At 41.2% G+C, this 15697-nt stretch overlaps 1 protein-coding gene across 3 annotated transcripts in view; it reads right to left on the reverse strand.

The window, feature by feature from the left end:
* CEP89 (centrosomal protein 89) overlaps positions 1-15697 on the reverse strand; it is a 67491-nt gene that overhangs the window by 8871 nt on the left and 42923 nt on the right. For all 3 annotated transcript variants that reach the window (XM_084905700.1, XM_084905699.1, XM_084905701.1), the window contains exons 14-17: positions 15322-15502; positions 14005-14172; positions 13321-13462; positions 10316-10405 (exon numbers count right to left, since the gene is read on the reverse strand). In XM_084905700.1, coding sequence (XP_084761826.1) covers positions 10316-10405; positions 13321-13462; positions 14005-14172; positions 15322-15502 — 581 coding nt within the window. The remainder of the gene's footprint in view (positions 1-10315; positions 10406-13320; positions 13463-14004; positions 14173-15321; positions 15503-15697) is intronic.

Consider the following 15697-nt stretch of genomic DNA (forward strand, 5'->3'; position numbering starts at 1 on the left):
GGGCACATTGCACACATACTGGGCAGTGCAACCCTCACAGCATAGCCCCACCCAGAGCAAAAGGGCAAGGAAACACCCTAGGTTGCCCTGCCCAGAGCCCATTCCTTTTGCCATGTGCCTTGCCCGACTATAACTGCCCTCCAGAAACATGGGCACACAGATTGAGAAAAAGCTATTTCATCCAACTCATAGGAACAAACACAGAAAGTCAAACAAAATGGGGAGTGGAAGAATATGTCCCAAATAAAGAAACAATTAAAAAATCCAGAGAAAAACTCTGATAAAATGGAGATAACTCATTTGTTTGAAATAGAATTCCAAGAAATGGTTGTAAGGATGCTCAATACGCTTGAAAGTAGAATAGAGAAACTCAGAGAACATTTCTTTTTTAAAAAAATATATTTTATTGATTTTGTACAGAGAGGAAGGGAGAGAGAGAGAGAGTTAGAAACATCGATGAGAGAGAGTCATCGATCAGCTGCCTCTTGCACACCCCCTACTGGGGATATGCCCACAACCAAGGTACATGCCCTTGACCGGAATCAAACCCGGGACCCTTCAGTCCCCAAGCCAACGCTCTATCCATTGAGCCAAACCGGTTTCAGCTCAAAGAACACTTCTAACAAAGGGTTAGAAAATATAATAAAGAACCAATAAGAAATAAAAATAACTGAAATGAAGAATACGTTAGAAGGAACAGAAATCAGATTAGTTAATACAGAAGAATGGATTAGCAACCCAGAAGACAGAATAGCAGAAATCACTCAATTAGAACAGCAAAATGAAAAAAATAATTTTATTTTATTATTTTTTTAAAATATATTTTTCTTTATTTCAGAGAGGGAGGGAGAGAAAAAGAGAGAGAGAGAGAGAAACATCAATGATGAGAGAGAATCATCAATTGGTTGTCTCCTGCAGGCCCTACACTGGGGATCAAGCCCAAAACCCAGGCATATGTCCTGAATAGGGATTGAACCATGACCTCCTGGTTAACAGGTTGATGCTCTATCACTGAACCACGCCAGCCGGGCCCAAAAAAAGAATAAATAAATAAATAAATAAATAAATAAAAGGGAGAGAGAGAGAGAGAGAATAAGAGATTTCTGGGACATTAAATGCCCTAACATCCACATTCAGGGATTCCAGTGGGAGAAGAGTGAAAGAAAGGGACAGAAAGTATATTTGAATAAGTTATGTCTGAAAACGTCCCTAATCTGGGAAAGGAAACACATTCAGGTCCAGGAAGCACAGAGTTCCAAACAAGATGAACCCACAGAGGAACACTGTAATTAAACCAAGACACACTAATTAAAATGGCAAAGGTTATGCGAATAAAGAGACAAGAGACAAGGCAAGAAGGAAACAAGGGAAATCCCATGAAGTTATCAGCTGATTTCTCAGAAGCAAGTTTACAGGCCAGAGGGAGTGGCAGAAAATATTTATAGTGCTAAAAGAAAAGAACCAATGACCTAGAATCTGGCCAGGTTATCATTCCGAATTGAAGGAGAGATAAAGAGTTTCCCAGCAAACTAAAGGAGTTCACCACCACTGAACCAGCTTTACAAGAAATGTCAAAGGTCTTCATTTGCAGGAAAGAAGCGGTACAACCAGAAATAAGGAAATACAGGAAAGAAACATTCTCCCTGGTAAAGGCAAATATACAATAAACACAGTGAATCAATGACTTAAAATGCTAATATGAAGGTTAAAAGACAATGTAGCAAAATTAACTATAACCACAATAGTCAAGGGATACAAAAGACAAGAAAAACATGAAAACCAAAACAGAGTGGAGGGGGGAGTAAAACTGTAGTGCATTTTGGATGCATTTGAATTTAAACACCTATCAGCTTAAAATACTGTCATATATATACTAGAGGCCGGGTGCATTCATACACTGGGGGGAAGGAGGGGGGGCGACCCTCAGCCCGGCCAGCACCCTCTCACAGTCCAGGACCCCTTGCTCCTTACCGCCCTCCTGCAGCGGAGGTAGGAGAGGCTCCCGCCACCACGGTGGGCTTGCCAGTTGTGAGCCTGGCCTCTGGCTGAGGGCTGCCCTCCCTGTGGGAGTGCACTGACAACCAGGAACCAGCCCGTGGGTTGAGCGTCTGCCCCCTGGTGGTATACACATGTCATGACCAGTTCCACTGTTCAGTCGCTTTGCATATTAGGGTTTTATTATATAGGACTATTGGCCCGGTACATGAAACTCATGCACAGGGGAGGGCGTGTCCCTCAGCCAGCCTGCACACTCTCCAATCTGGGACCCCTTGAAGGATGTCCTACTGCTGGTTTACAGGGATTGGGCCTAAACCAGCAGTCAGACATCCCTCTTGCTAGCTCCTAATTGTTCACCCGGCTGCCTGCCTGCCTGATTGCCCCTAACCACTCTGCCTGCTGGCCTGCTCACCCCCAACTGACCCCTGTGCTCAAGTGCTCACCCTCATCTTCCCCCCCTGCTGGCCTGGTAGCTCCCACCTTCCCTCCCCACTGGCCTGCTCGCCCCCAAATGCCCCCCTGCTGGCCTGCTCACTCCAAACTGCACCACCCCGCCCTCCCCCCACCCCCATCCTGATCACCTCCAACTGACCACCACTGATGGCCTGCTTGTCCCAACTGGCCTCCCTGCTGGTCTGCTTACCCCCAACGGCCCTGCCCCCCACCAGCCTGATCACCCAAACTGCCCTCCCCTCTTGGCCTCTAACGGTCTCTACCTTGGCCCCACCGCCATGGCTTTGTCTAGAACATCTGAAAGGTCTCCTGGAAGATCTCCCAGTTTAATTAGCATATTACCTTTTTATTAGTATATAGATAGAGGCCTGGTGCACAGGTGGGGGCCGGATGGTTTGCGCTGAAGGGTGTCCTGGATCAGGGTGGAGGTCCCCATTGGGATGCCTGGCCAGCCTGGGTGAGGGACTGAGAGCTGTTTTCAGGCTGGCCACGCCCGCGTCCCCCCTCCCGTCTCCCCCCACCCCCTGCAACCCAAGCTCCCAGCCCCTCTTTTTTTCTTCTTCTTCTTCTTCTTTTTTTTTTAGCACCTCCTTGAGCAGAGGCTAGAGCTGGCTGAAGCAGGTATCTGGGATTTATTTATCTTCTATAATTGAAACTTCGTAGCCTTGAGTGGAGGCTAGGGCTGGCCAGGGAAGGCAGGAAGCTTGGCTTCCTCCATTGTGGGGGGTAAACCCAAGCTTCCTGCTTGTTCCAGCTCCATGGCAGCTGCCATCTTAGTTGGGTTAATATGAATACTCACTTCTGATTGGCTGGTGGGTGTAGTGGAGTGATGGTCAATTTGCATGTTCTTCTTTTATTAGTATATATATATATATATATATATATATATATATATATTTCATACACACACACATATATATACATATATATACATACACACACACATACCTCATGGTAACCACAAACCAAAAAACTACAAAAAAATGCATAAAAAACAAAGAGAAAGGTATTCAATCAAAATGCAAAAGAAAATCAAATCAACAGAAAAGAGATCAAGAAGAAACAGAATAAGAAAAAAAAAACCCAAACCAAAACAATGAACAAAATGGCAATAAGCACATACCTATCGATAATGATTTGAAATGTAAATGGACTAAAGTGTTCCTATCAAAAGATATAGGGTGGCAGAATGGATAAAAAAGCAAGACCCACCTATATGCTGCCTACAGGAGACTCACTTTAGTTTGGTCCTGGGATTTTGTTTGTTGGGAGTTTTTATTACTGCTTAAATTTCATTGCTAATAATTGGTCTTTTTAATTTAGTCTTAGAAGGTTATTTATTTCTTGGAATTTAACTGTTTTTTCTAGATCAGAGGTTCCCAAACTTGTTTGTGCCGTAGACCCCTTGCCATGTTTTTCGGTTTTGGGTAGACCCCCTACTTACCTGATATTGATTTTTTTGTAAATTTCTAACTGTAGTGAAGTTTAGTGTTAAAAACTTGAAATAAAAACACATGTTAAGTTTTATACATTTATTTATTGAATTTAAATTAAAACTACTCAAAATAAAATTTTATATCATATAAAATAAACGTAACATAAAATTTAATAAAAAATAATGTACCTACTTTTCTCCAGCATTCTCAAACAAAATAACACTGATTCACTATAATTTGTATGATAAACTACCAGTTTATATTTTTTTAAGTGTTTTCTCAGCACTTTCCTATTCAAGATTCAGGAAACGAATGAACGTATTTTTCTCACATTCATATTTATAGAGTGACGAATTGAACAAGTCGGTGCAAGTTCGCGAAGCTTTGAGACAAAAATTGGCAAGAATGTTTACTGCGCGCATGCTTGTAACAAGATGATACTGGTATATCATTATGTGCAGGTTTTTATCCTACAACTTACACAATTTTATAAATATATATAATAAATTTTTTACTTCATAGGTACTTTTATAAATAATTTATATGTTTTTATATTATAAGATAATATGATGTAAGTAAATAGGTACTATCAGTGTATGTTGAGATCCACTATCGTGGACCCCCATTTTCATTTCATGGACCCCCAAATTTTTTTTTCGCTGACGTAGACCCCTTGCAGGTTGTCATAGACCCCTGGGGGTCGATATAGACCACTTTGGGAATCACTGTTCTAGATTATCCAGCTTATTGGATATAATTATACATAGTATTCTTTAATTATCCTTTGTATTTCTATGGTGTCAATTATAATCTCTCCTCTTTCATTTCTGATTTTACTAACTTGGTTTTGCTCTCTTTTTAAAAAATATATTTTTTATTGATTTCAGAGAGGAAGGGAAAGGGGGAGAGAGACAGAAACATCAATAATGAGAATCATTGATTGGTTGCCTCCTGCATGCCCCACATTGGGGATCAAGCCTGCAACCCAGGCATGTGCCCTGACCAGGAATTGAACATGACCTCCTGGTTCATAGGTCGACGCTCAACCACTGAGCCATCCTGGCCGGGCTGTCTTTTTCTTGATGCTATATCTTGTTCATCCTTTCAAAGAACCAACTCTTCGTTTCATTGATCTTTTTATTGGTTTTAAAGTCTCTATTTTGTTTATTCTACTTGGATCCTTATTTCCTTTTACTTACTTTGCTTTTTGTTCTTTTTCTAGTTCCTTTAGGTGTAAAGTTAGATTATTTTTTTGGAATTTTTCCTGCTTCCTGTGGTAGGCCTGTTTAGTTATGAACTTTCCCTTTAGAATTGCTTTTGCCAAATCCCATAATTTTTTTTTTTAATCCTCATCTGAGGAGATTATTTTCCATTGGTTTTAGGGAAAGTGAAAGAGAGAGGGAAAGACAGAGAGAAACATCAATGTGAGAGACACACATCGATTGGTTGCCTCCTGTACGAGCCTGACCAGGTCCTGGGCCCAGGGAGGAGCCTGCAACCAAGGTACGTGTCCTTTGCTGGAATCAAACCCGGGACTCTGGTCCACAGGCCAATGCTCTATCCACTGAGCCAGACAAGCTAGGGCTGAGCATATTTTTATCCACTGATTTTTTTAGAGCGTGGAAGTGAGGGAGGGATGGGGCAAGATGAGAGAAAGAAACTTTGATGTGAGAGAGACATCAATTGGTTGCTTTCCTCACTTGCCCCGATTTTGGCCAGAGATCAAACCTGATAACCAGGTACATGCCCTTGACCTGGAATCAAACCTGCAACCCTTCGATGCACAGGCTGACACTTTACCCACTGACTTATACCAACCAGGGCTTGTAAGTACATGTTAGCTCATAGCCTTTTCTCCACTCTTCTCCCACTTCAATATGCTTAAGTGCCTCCTACTTGATTTTTCAGCTTTAAATGATAGCCTTTGACTCAAGTTATTACATACTGTATGAAGCAGCCAGCTAGTTTATTCTGCTTTCTACCTTCCTTCCCCCTTCACTTACCAGTTTTTCTTTGGTTGTATTGTTTCACATTGGCAGAGAATATTTACATTCTACTCTATCAAATTTATCCCTGCTTTCTTTTCTTTTCTTTTCTTTTTTTTTTTTTTTTTTTTAATATATCTTTACTAGAGGCCCATTGCACGGAATTTGTGCAAGAGTAGGCCTTCCTTCCTGGCTGCCAGTACTGGCTTCCCTCTGGCACCCGGGACCCGGGCTTCCCTCGCAGCCCCGGCTTCATCCGGAAGGTCATCCGGTCTAATTAGCATGTATCTCTTTTATTATTATAGATTGGTTTCAGAGAGGAAGGGAGAGGGAAAGAGAGGTAAGAGACAATGATGAGAGTCATTGATTGGCTGCCTCTTGCACACTCCCTACTGGGGATCAACCCGCAACCCGGGCATGTGTTAGTTACCAGATTCGAACCTGGGACCCTTAGTCCACAGGCCAACACTCTATCCACTGAGCCAAACCAGCTAATGCCTTGTTTTAATGCTTAGTTCACAATTTAGTATATTCTTACTATTAATACTTTTTCAAAGTCTGCCCAATTATTTCTTGGTAGGCTAAACTCTGTTTGATTGATCCTTAGGACAAAGTTTTTACATGGTCAAAATGTCTTAAGAGCAGCTTAGTTGGATGGAAATATCCTTGACTCATATTCTCTTTCCTTGACTATTTATGGATGGTAGCCCACAGTTCTCTGGCATTCAGTGTTGTTAATGAAAAGTGTGATGCCAACATGGCTTTTTTCTTTGTTATACCTTGGTCTTTTGAATGAGTGTTCAAGATATTCTTTGTTTATCTTACAGTTATAGGTGTTGATGTCAATTTTCTGGGTCCATGTGTTTGTTTTAGGCATATATTGTGCCCTTTCAATATGTAGATTCAAGTCTTCTTTTATCTCAGAAAGTTTTTATGAATTATGATTAGACCCTAATAAGTTCCGTTGTTTAGTTTCTTCTTTGGAGACTGTCCCAATAGGATATTGGATCTGTATCACTTTCTACTGAATTCTTTTGACATTCATATTTCTGCTTTCTTGTCTTTGCCTTTTTCATCTCTATCCTTTATGCTCCTTATTGTGCTTTTATGAATACACTAGAGGCCCTGTGCATGAAATTCATGCATGAGGCAGGGAGGGGGGTGGTCCCTCAGCCCAACCTGCACCCTTTCCAATCTGGGAGCCCTTGGGGGATGTCCAACTGCCAGTTTACATCTCTCTCGCAATCTGGGACCTCTGGCTCCTAACTGCTCACCTGCCTGCCTGATCCACCTAACTACCCTCCCCTGCCGGCCTGGTCGCCCCTGTTAACTTTTTGTTTTTTTAATCTTATCCACTTCACACACAATTGTATTTGACTTCCTTATTGGCTTCTCCCTTTCACACAATTTTTCTCTCTCCTTTTGTAACAGTTTTTCCTACTGACTCATCATTTATTTATTTATTTATTTATTTATTTATTTTTTTTATATTTTATTGATTTTGTACAGAGAGGAAGGGAGAGAGATAGAAAGCTAGAAACATCGATGAGAGAGAGTCATCGATCAGCTGCCTCTTGCACACCCCCTACTGGGGATATGCCCGCAACCAAGGTACATGCCCTTGACCGGAATCGAACCCGGGTCCCTTCAGTCCCCAAGCCGACGCTCTATCCATTGAGCCAAACCGGTCTCGGCCTGACTCATCATTTATAAACTTTTATTTCCTCCTTCCCATCTTTCTCCTACCCTCCTTCTCTCCCCACATTCCTTCTTTCCTTTATCTTTACCCCTGCCCACCATCCCCACCTTAATTTTTTTTTCACTTCCTCTCTCGGACTTGCTTTGCTCTCTCCCCCAGCTCTGTAGCCTTTAAAAAAACAAAGAGAGGATCCAAGATGGCGGCTTAGGTAAACATCTAAGCTGCTGCCTTGCACAACAATTTCAAAACTACAACTAAAAGACAAAACGTCTATCACGCAGAACCATGGGAAAGCTGGTTGAATGGAAGTTCCCAACTAGAAGGAAAGAGAAAGGAGCATTCAGTGCACAAGCGCTGAAAAGCTGAGGTAGGAGCCATGTGCAAACCGGGCTGGCGGCGGGCGTTGTTTTTTTCAATCCCAAGGGAGACAAACTCCTGATTACTCTGAAAGCCAGTTTATGGGGAGATGCGGGAGACCCAAACTCCTTTGGGGAGAAGCTGGACTGTCTGCCACTGGGTCGGAAAGTGAGGGTGGCTTGCTTGCAGAGCTGCATGCAGGAATAATTGTTTACTGCGCTGGGGCGTGGGACATGGGGATGTAGTCGGAGACGCAGAGACAGCTGACTGGCAGCCATCGCTGTTTGCCACACCCTAGCCTAGTGACACCCTGAGACTCTGCCCCGAGCAACCTACAAACACACCCAAGCTCCAAGCAGCGGCTTTTGCAATATGAATGGCCTGCCCTATCACAGCTTACCCTAGCAAACGTGCAATCTGGGTCAGCTCCAAAACCTCCAAACCCCAAGCAAAAGGAAAAAACTGTAGTTCTCGTAGCTCCTGGAGGGTAGCCCTCAGACAGTAGCTGACCTGCAGTCCATTGGAGATCCAGAAGCCAATGTACCTAGCAGTCAGTGTGAAACACCAGATTTCAACTCCTCACATCTATAAGTGACACATTTAAGAGGCAGACCCAGTGAGCACCAAAGTCCCACTAAAACAAATCCTGCACCATAAGCGTATCTCCAGCACAGCAGTTCTTCCATTATAGATACAGCGGGTCTTCACAGATAATTGGCCTGGAGGTCAATTCCTCCCAGTGTACCAACAGCAATTAAGGAAACACCAAGATTTTGCACTCAGCCCACAAAGGGGTATACCAAGAGCATCCACCTCAGGTGATTGGGGAGGCTAAGCTACTGGCCCCTATAGGTCACCTACCACACAAAGCCACTCCATCAACACAGGGAAGCAGCCAAAATGCGGAGACAAAGAATCATGTCACTAATGAAAGAAATGGAGGAAAGAAAACTACTGGATGACATAGAGTTCAAAACCACATTTATAAGGTTACTCAATAATCTTCTAAAAACCACTGAGAAACTTGATGAGACCTCTGAGGAGTTTAGTGAGACCTTCAAGGACTTTAATGAGAATGTCAAAAAAATGGAAAAGGACCAGTCAGAAATTAAGCATACACTGTCTGAAATAAAGAATATATAGAAACTCAACTGTAGATCAACGTACCCCAAGAATCAAACCAAAGATCTGGAATATGAGGAAACAAAAAACACCCAACCAGAAAAACAAAAAGAAAAAAGAATCCAAAAATATGAAGATAGTGTAAGGAGCCTCTGGGACAACTTTAAGTGTACCAATATTCAAATTTTTGGGGTGCCAGAAGAAGAGAGAGAACAAAATATTGAAAACCTATTAGAAGAAATAATGACAGAAAACTTTTCCTACCTGGTGAAAGAAATAGACTTACAAGTACAAGAGGTGCACAGAACCCCAAACAAGAGGAATCCAAAGAGGACTACACCAAGAAACATCATAATTAAAATGCCAAGGGCAAAAGACAAAGAGAGAATCTTGAAAGCAGAAAGAAAAAAAGCTAGTTACCTACAAGGGAGCACCCATATGACTGTCAGCTGATTTCTCAACAGAAACTATGCAGGCCAGAGGGAGTGGCAAGAAATATTCAAAGTGATGAACAACAAGAATCTACAACCAAGATTACTCTACCCAGCAAAGCTATCATCCAGATTTGAAGGTCAGATAAAAAGCTTCACAGATAAGAAAAAGCTAAAGGAGTTCATCACCACCAAACCAGGATTACATGAAATGCTGAAGGTTATTCTTTAAGAAGAGGAAAAAGAAGAAAAGGGTAAAGGTAAAAATTATGAACAACAAAATGACATCAAATACATACCTACCAACAAGTAAATCTAAAAATCAAGTGAATAAAAAAATCTAAAAAAAGAATGGACTGGTGAATATAATAGAATCAAGGAAGGAAGTGGACTGACAATTCTCAGGGGTAAAGGGGTGTGAGGGATGCAGGAAGAGACTGGACAAAAATCTTACACCTATGGATGAAGACAGGGGTGGAGGGTAAGGGCATGGGGTGGGGTGGGGAATCAGGTGGAGGGGAGCTATGGGAGGGGAAAAAAGAGGAACACCTATAATAATCTGAACAATAAAGATTTATTTACAACAAACAAACAAACAAACAAACCACATCTGCATGGTATCTTATTGTGCAGATGAGCTTTGGTTTATTCGATGAGTAGAGAGATGCTACCTCTGGAGAGGTGTCATTTCAGCCAGCAAAACCATGTGCTGCTTTAATCTCTGGGTGAGCAGCGTTATTCACATGTGAGATGTATCTTCCTGTGGAAACCTGTACCCAGTCAGCCTCTGTTCCCATTTGAAAAAGTAATCTTTAAGGCTAAATGATCACTTACCTTGACTTTTTCCTCTAACCTTCCCATGCGAATATTGCCTTTCATAATTTTGTCGAGAACTCCATGTTTCTCATTTTCTAAACATTTGGCCTAAGGATAAAGGTGAAAAGAAAAATAATGGGCTCTCAGTTTTATAGAAAAATTAAAAGAATAAAAAAATTATTCTGCAAAGAATATTACTACTCTCAAATGATCTCCATTCTGCCACTTGTTTTGGCCCAAACTCTCCTGCCCCCACCTGGATTCCCATTCCCTGTGTGAGGGGCTGTGGGCAAAGCTTGGCCAACTGCTGAGGAGGGACAAGAGCTGGAACAGTGTGCTGGTGCCCCTCCTCGGCACAAACAGGAGATCTGTGCCCCAGGACCAGGGGATGGGAGAAGTTGCCAGGGTTCTAACACATTCTCTGTCCTTACGGAACATATCACTCCTTCAATCATATCCAAGGAGTAAGTGCCAAGATGCAAATAAACTTTAACTTGAATTATTTGAGTAATTACAAAATTAAGGAGAACTTAATATGGATGCACAATGCTTTTCTCTAAACAAATGTCATAGGCAGTATTTCCAAGGAGGGATATACTTTGAAGCTGAATGATTCATATTAATATCTACATGGACATGAACAACTATGCACTATAAATTATTTCAAATCACTTAAAAATTATAAAACTGAGCATTTCTGCTAGAGTAGGCTAGTAGTGGCAATTCGATTATTAAAAAGGAAAAATAAAACAAAGACAGTTATTTAACTTGTCACAAGTCACACAGAAAACCCATCCCAAAGGCAGGATTAGAAATTAAGATGCCAATATCAATACAAAGGGCTTTCACAAAGCCCAAGAGACCAGAAAGGGGCAAGGTGGGAGTGTATGGCTACTAGAGAGGGCTGGCCTTGGGCTCCCCAGGGGAAGGACCTGTAGGGTCAAGGGGACAGCAGTGTCTGTGTACAGAGATCCCTCAGTGGGTGGGCCAGAGCATATGAGAGCAGCTCTCTCCATGTCTGAGGGGTCTGAAGACTCTAAGTCAGGCCTGGATTTCAGGCCATGATAACCAAGGTCAAGGCAGGAGGAGAAAACACATTTCTTTATGTCATGATTTGTAACTAAGTATTTGAACACAGAGTATGTGGCCTCCATTTGTATTTCTATCCTAAGCTCATAAATATGAGGTGTGGACCTAAGGGTCAGGGAAGATCTTGACTTCATCATGGAAGCCTGGAATGCTCTCTGGCCCATATGGGCCGGAGGAACGTGGTGTCCTACCCGTGCCTCCTGCACGCCCCCTAGGGGGGATCGAGCCCACAACCAGGGCACATGCCCTAACAAGGAAACGATGCTTAACCACTGAGCAATACTGGCCGGGCTGGCTTTGTCTTTTCAGTGGCAATGACACAAGACAGCCAGGTCCCCAGGAATGCCTGCTAGATAAATGGGTTTGTTTGGCAGTGTATGTTTTTCAATTAGTCCTCTGTTTGCCTCTTGATATATCAGTGGGTAAGCCCAGGAGGCAGAGCAGAAGGGGAAACAGGGAAGCAACTGATTGATGTTTCTCTCTCTCATCAATGTTTTTCTCTCTCTCCTTTCCCCTTTATCTCTCTAAAATAAAATTAAAAAAATTTTTTTAAAAGATCAACATTTTCGCTGAAACCGGTTTGGCTCAATAGATAGAGTGTCGGCCTGCGGACTGAAAGGTCCCGGGTTCAATTCCGGTCGGGGGCATGTACCTTGGTTGCGGGCACATCCCCAGTGGGGGTTGTGCAGGAGGCAGCTGATCGATGATTCTCTCTCATCGATGTTTCTAGCTCTCTATCCTTCTCCCTTCCTCTCTGTAAAAAATCAATAAAATGTGTTTTTTTTTAAATCAACATTTTCAACATTCCCCCCCAAGATTTGGATACTATTTCTATTTCTTCTTATATAAACATAGCTAAAACCTCTGTGCATTTTCCTATGGAGGAACTCAATATCTTCCTAGCAAACTGGAGTAAGCCTGTGACACTCTCCACACTTCAGTCACCTGGGGAAGGGCCAAGGTACTTCCAACTCTGCCAATCTCTGACTCTCAGAAAGTCCTCAAGTCTCTTTTGTAATGACATCCATTAAACTATTTATAAAGTGTATAAAGAATATAAAGTTTCAGGTGTGTGTGTGTAATACACCTGATAAACTCCATTAGTTTACCTTTTAAAATATAATCCATCTGACCCTACACTACCAACATTGCTTAAATAAGCAATGAGTTCAATGTAGAAAAATCATAAAATGCAGATAAATAAAATGATTTTAAAATTTTTCTTATAATTTTACCACGATTTAAAAACATCTCTTGTAATTCCACCACTTGAATATCTAATTCACTATAACATTTGGCAGTAATTCCTATCAGACTTTTCTCAATGCATATAGCTTGGCATAGCATCTATTTTATTTCACTGTACAATCTATAGTAGACATCTTTTAAAATAACTGCGGAGACACCAAGGATCATGTCCCTGGCATCACTCTTGCGGCTGCACAGAGCTTCACCACCAATAATTTACTCCCTCCTTCCTGAGGACCGGTGTCCTTAGGAACAACGGGGATGAATGTCACTGCCCTTTAAACTGTGTCCTTAGGATGAACTCTATTTAACCTTTCTATGAGTCTTATGTTTCTTTAAACTGGAAATATACTGTCAGTTTTACAGAGAGAATCTAAAGTTTCAGGTGTGTGTGTGTAATACACCTGATTATTACTGTTCCTATTTAGTTGAATGGACTAACTCCTTTAGTTTACCTTTAAAATATAATTTGCCATTATTTAAAAGTTTGAGTTATTTGACTTTTAAAAATGTTTTTTCCCCCTATGATTGAAAGATAAAAATTTTGGAGAATTTGAAATTTTGCTGTTGAAATTTTTAAAAATGAAGCTATTTATGGATAATTTCATAAAACAAACAAAAAATACTCCTGAAATTATGTTTGCATATAAACTTACAGTGTCTTGGAAGCAACTGAGGAGACTTACCAAATACATAAGATTGTCACGTTCCTGAGTTATATTCTCCGCCAGGCCAACAAGATTTGCCAGGTACTTATGAGCAGACATTTCATTCTCCATGGCTTTTTCAACCTGCTTTTTGAGGATGTCAACTTTTTTTTGAGATCTCCTAAAGAGTTCCCCCAAATGATGGAATAAAAAAACTCATTAACCTGGATGGCTAAAGCATAATGAATATCTGTATTATAAAAACACCAAGTTATTCTTCGGCAATCTAAATCTGTAAGTTTTAAGGTGAGAATTGGTAACTGAATTTAATTTTAAACTCAACATAACTATTGACTCAGAGTCAAGCCAATAGAAATCAGAAAATGCTTTGACACAATTAATAAGCTAATAATATTTTATTCTATTAATTTTTAGATTCATGTTCTAAAAGTTACTTTTGAAAAGGAGTTTAGTATCCCAAAATAGACTTTTAGGAAAAGGTTAAGAAAGAACTTCTACAAGTTTCATAGTCTTAGAATCATCTTATAACGCTCAATATATGTGAACTATAGGCTAGAAAAATGCTGGTCAATAAAAAAGCTCTTACTATACTTATATATTCTTTTCTATCGTAGAGCCAATATTAGAAAAAGAAACAGAAACAAATTTTTGAACGTCTTTTTTTAACGACTAAAAAAGCTGAAGGAAAATAGACATAAAGACCTATTTGTTTTCTTCGCCCTTTCGAGCTCAGCTTCCAGCGCTTTGTTTTTAGCTGTCAAGTTGTTCTTCTCTAACAGCAAACTCTTCTTCTGCATTTGCAGGACCGCCAGCTTTTCCATCAGCTCTTCCATTTCAGCACTTTCTTTCTCTTCTTCCTTCTGCAACCGGCTAATGGACAAAAACAGCACAGGCTTGTAACCAGTGCACAGAGGCTACAATGAAGCAGCCATTTGATAATCAACCCAGCACTCCAGCCCCTGGTGGGTCATGTGGAAGGCCTCTGCACAGCATCTCCCCACCCGGCCTTGGAGGACCTGGGATGGAGCGCCTGGAGGACAGGAGAGAGTGCGGCTGGGCACATAATTCTTTTTTTAAAACCAATTTTTTAAAAGTATATTTTTATTGATTTTGGAGAGGAGAGGAGAGAGGAGAGGAGAGGAGAAGAGAGAAGGGGAGGGGAGAGGAGAGGGAAGGAGAGGGAAGGAGAGGGAGATAGAAACATCAATGATGAGAGCACATCATTCATCAGCTGCCTCTTACACACCAGGGACTGAGCCCGCAACCCAGGCATGTGCCCGGGCTGGGAACCAAGCCGTGACCTCCTGGCTCATAGGTTGACGCTCAATCACTGAGCCATGCCAGTCAGGCTGTGACATTATTATTATTATTATTATTATTATTAATTTTTTCCCCTTGGCTGGGTGGCTCAGTTTTTTGTTTGTTTCTTTGTTTTTTAATATATTTGATTTTTTACAGAGAGGAAGGGAGATAGAGAGCTAGAAACGTCGATGAGAGAGAAACATCGACCAGCTGCCTCTTGCACACCCCCCACCGGGGATGTGCCTGCAACCAATATACATGCCCTTGACCGGAATCGAACCCGGGACCTTTCAGTCTGCAGACCAACGCTCTACCACTGAGCCAAACCGGCTTCGGCTGTGACATTATTTTTAATGGCTGTGTTGTATTCCATTTTACAGTTGCATCCTTTCATTTAACCCGTTCCTTATTGCTGAATCACTAGGCTTCAGATCTAACTCTTTAAATTATCTTTGGTTCTAACATCAATAAAGGCTGGAACAGTAGAGAAAATATCATACACCCAAAGTGAAGAGGGTAGCCCTCAGAGACAGCCTCTTCTACTTTAATAAAGTATTTACCATCCTCAGACTCAGACACCTCTGGTCATGCAGCTACAATGACGCAGAAAGAGACACTCAAAGATTTAAAAAGAAAGAGCAGAGCAACCTCTCCCCACTCAGCCTATACCAACATGCATTGGGGTGCATTACCCCTTGAAAAGGCATTAATACGTACTTTTGTAAATCATTTACAATCGTAGTATGAATTTTCATTGCTATTTTGCTCTCCAACTGTCTTTTCAGTTCTTGGCATTCGGTACGTAAATCCTCCAGTTGTTCTTTGCTTTCAGTTAGCTCCTTTTCTTGGCTCTGTGTTTTAGTCTCCAGAAGCATTAGTTGTTTAGTCAGCTTAGAAACTGAAAAATAAAAGGGATGGACAAAGACTTGGTACAAGAGATTTAATATATGATTAATAATTACTAATGAGCCAGCTTATAAAAAATAATATTTAAAAAATATTTTGGAGATTTATAAATTAATACCAAACACCTTGTACTTAGAAATTACCGTCTCTATATTGAGCATTCACTAAATATAAACTCTCTTATTGA

Source organism: Pipistrellus hanaki (genome assembly GCF_964339955.1).
Source record: "Pipistrellus hanaki genome assembly, chromosome: 15".
NCBI lineage: Eukaryota > Metazoa > Chordata > Mammalia > Chiroptera > Vespertilionidae > Pipistrellus > Pipistrellus hanaki.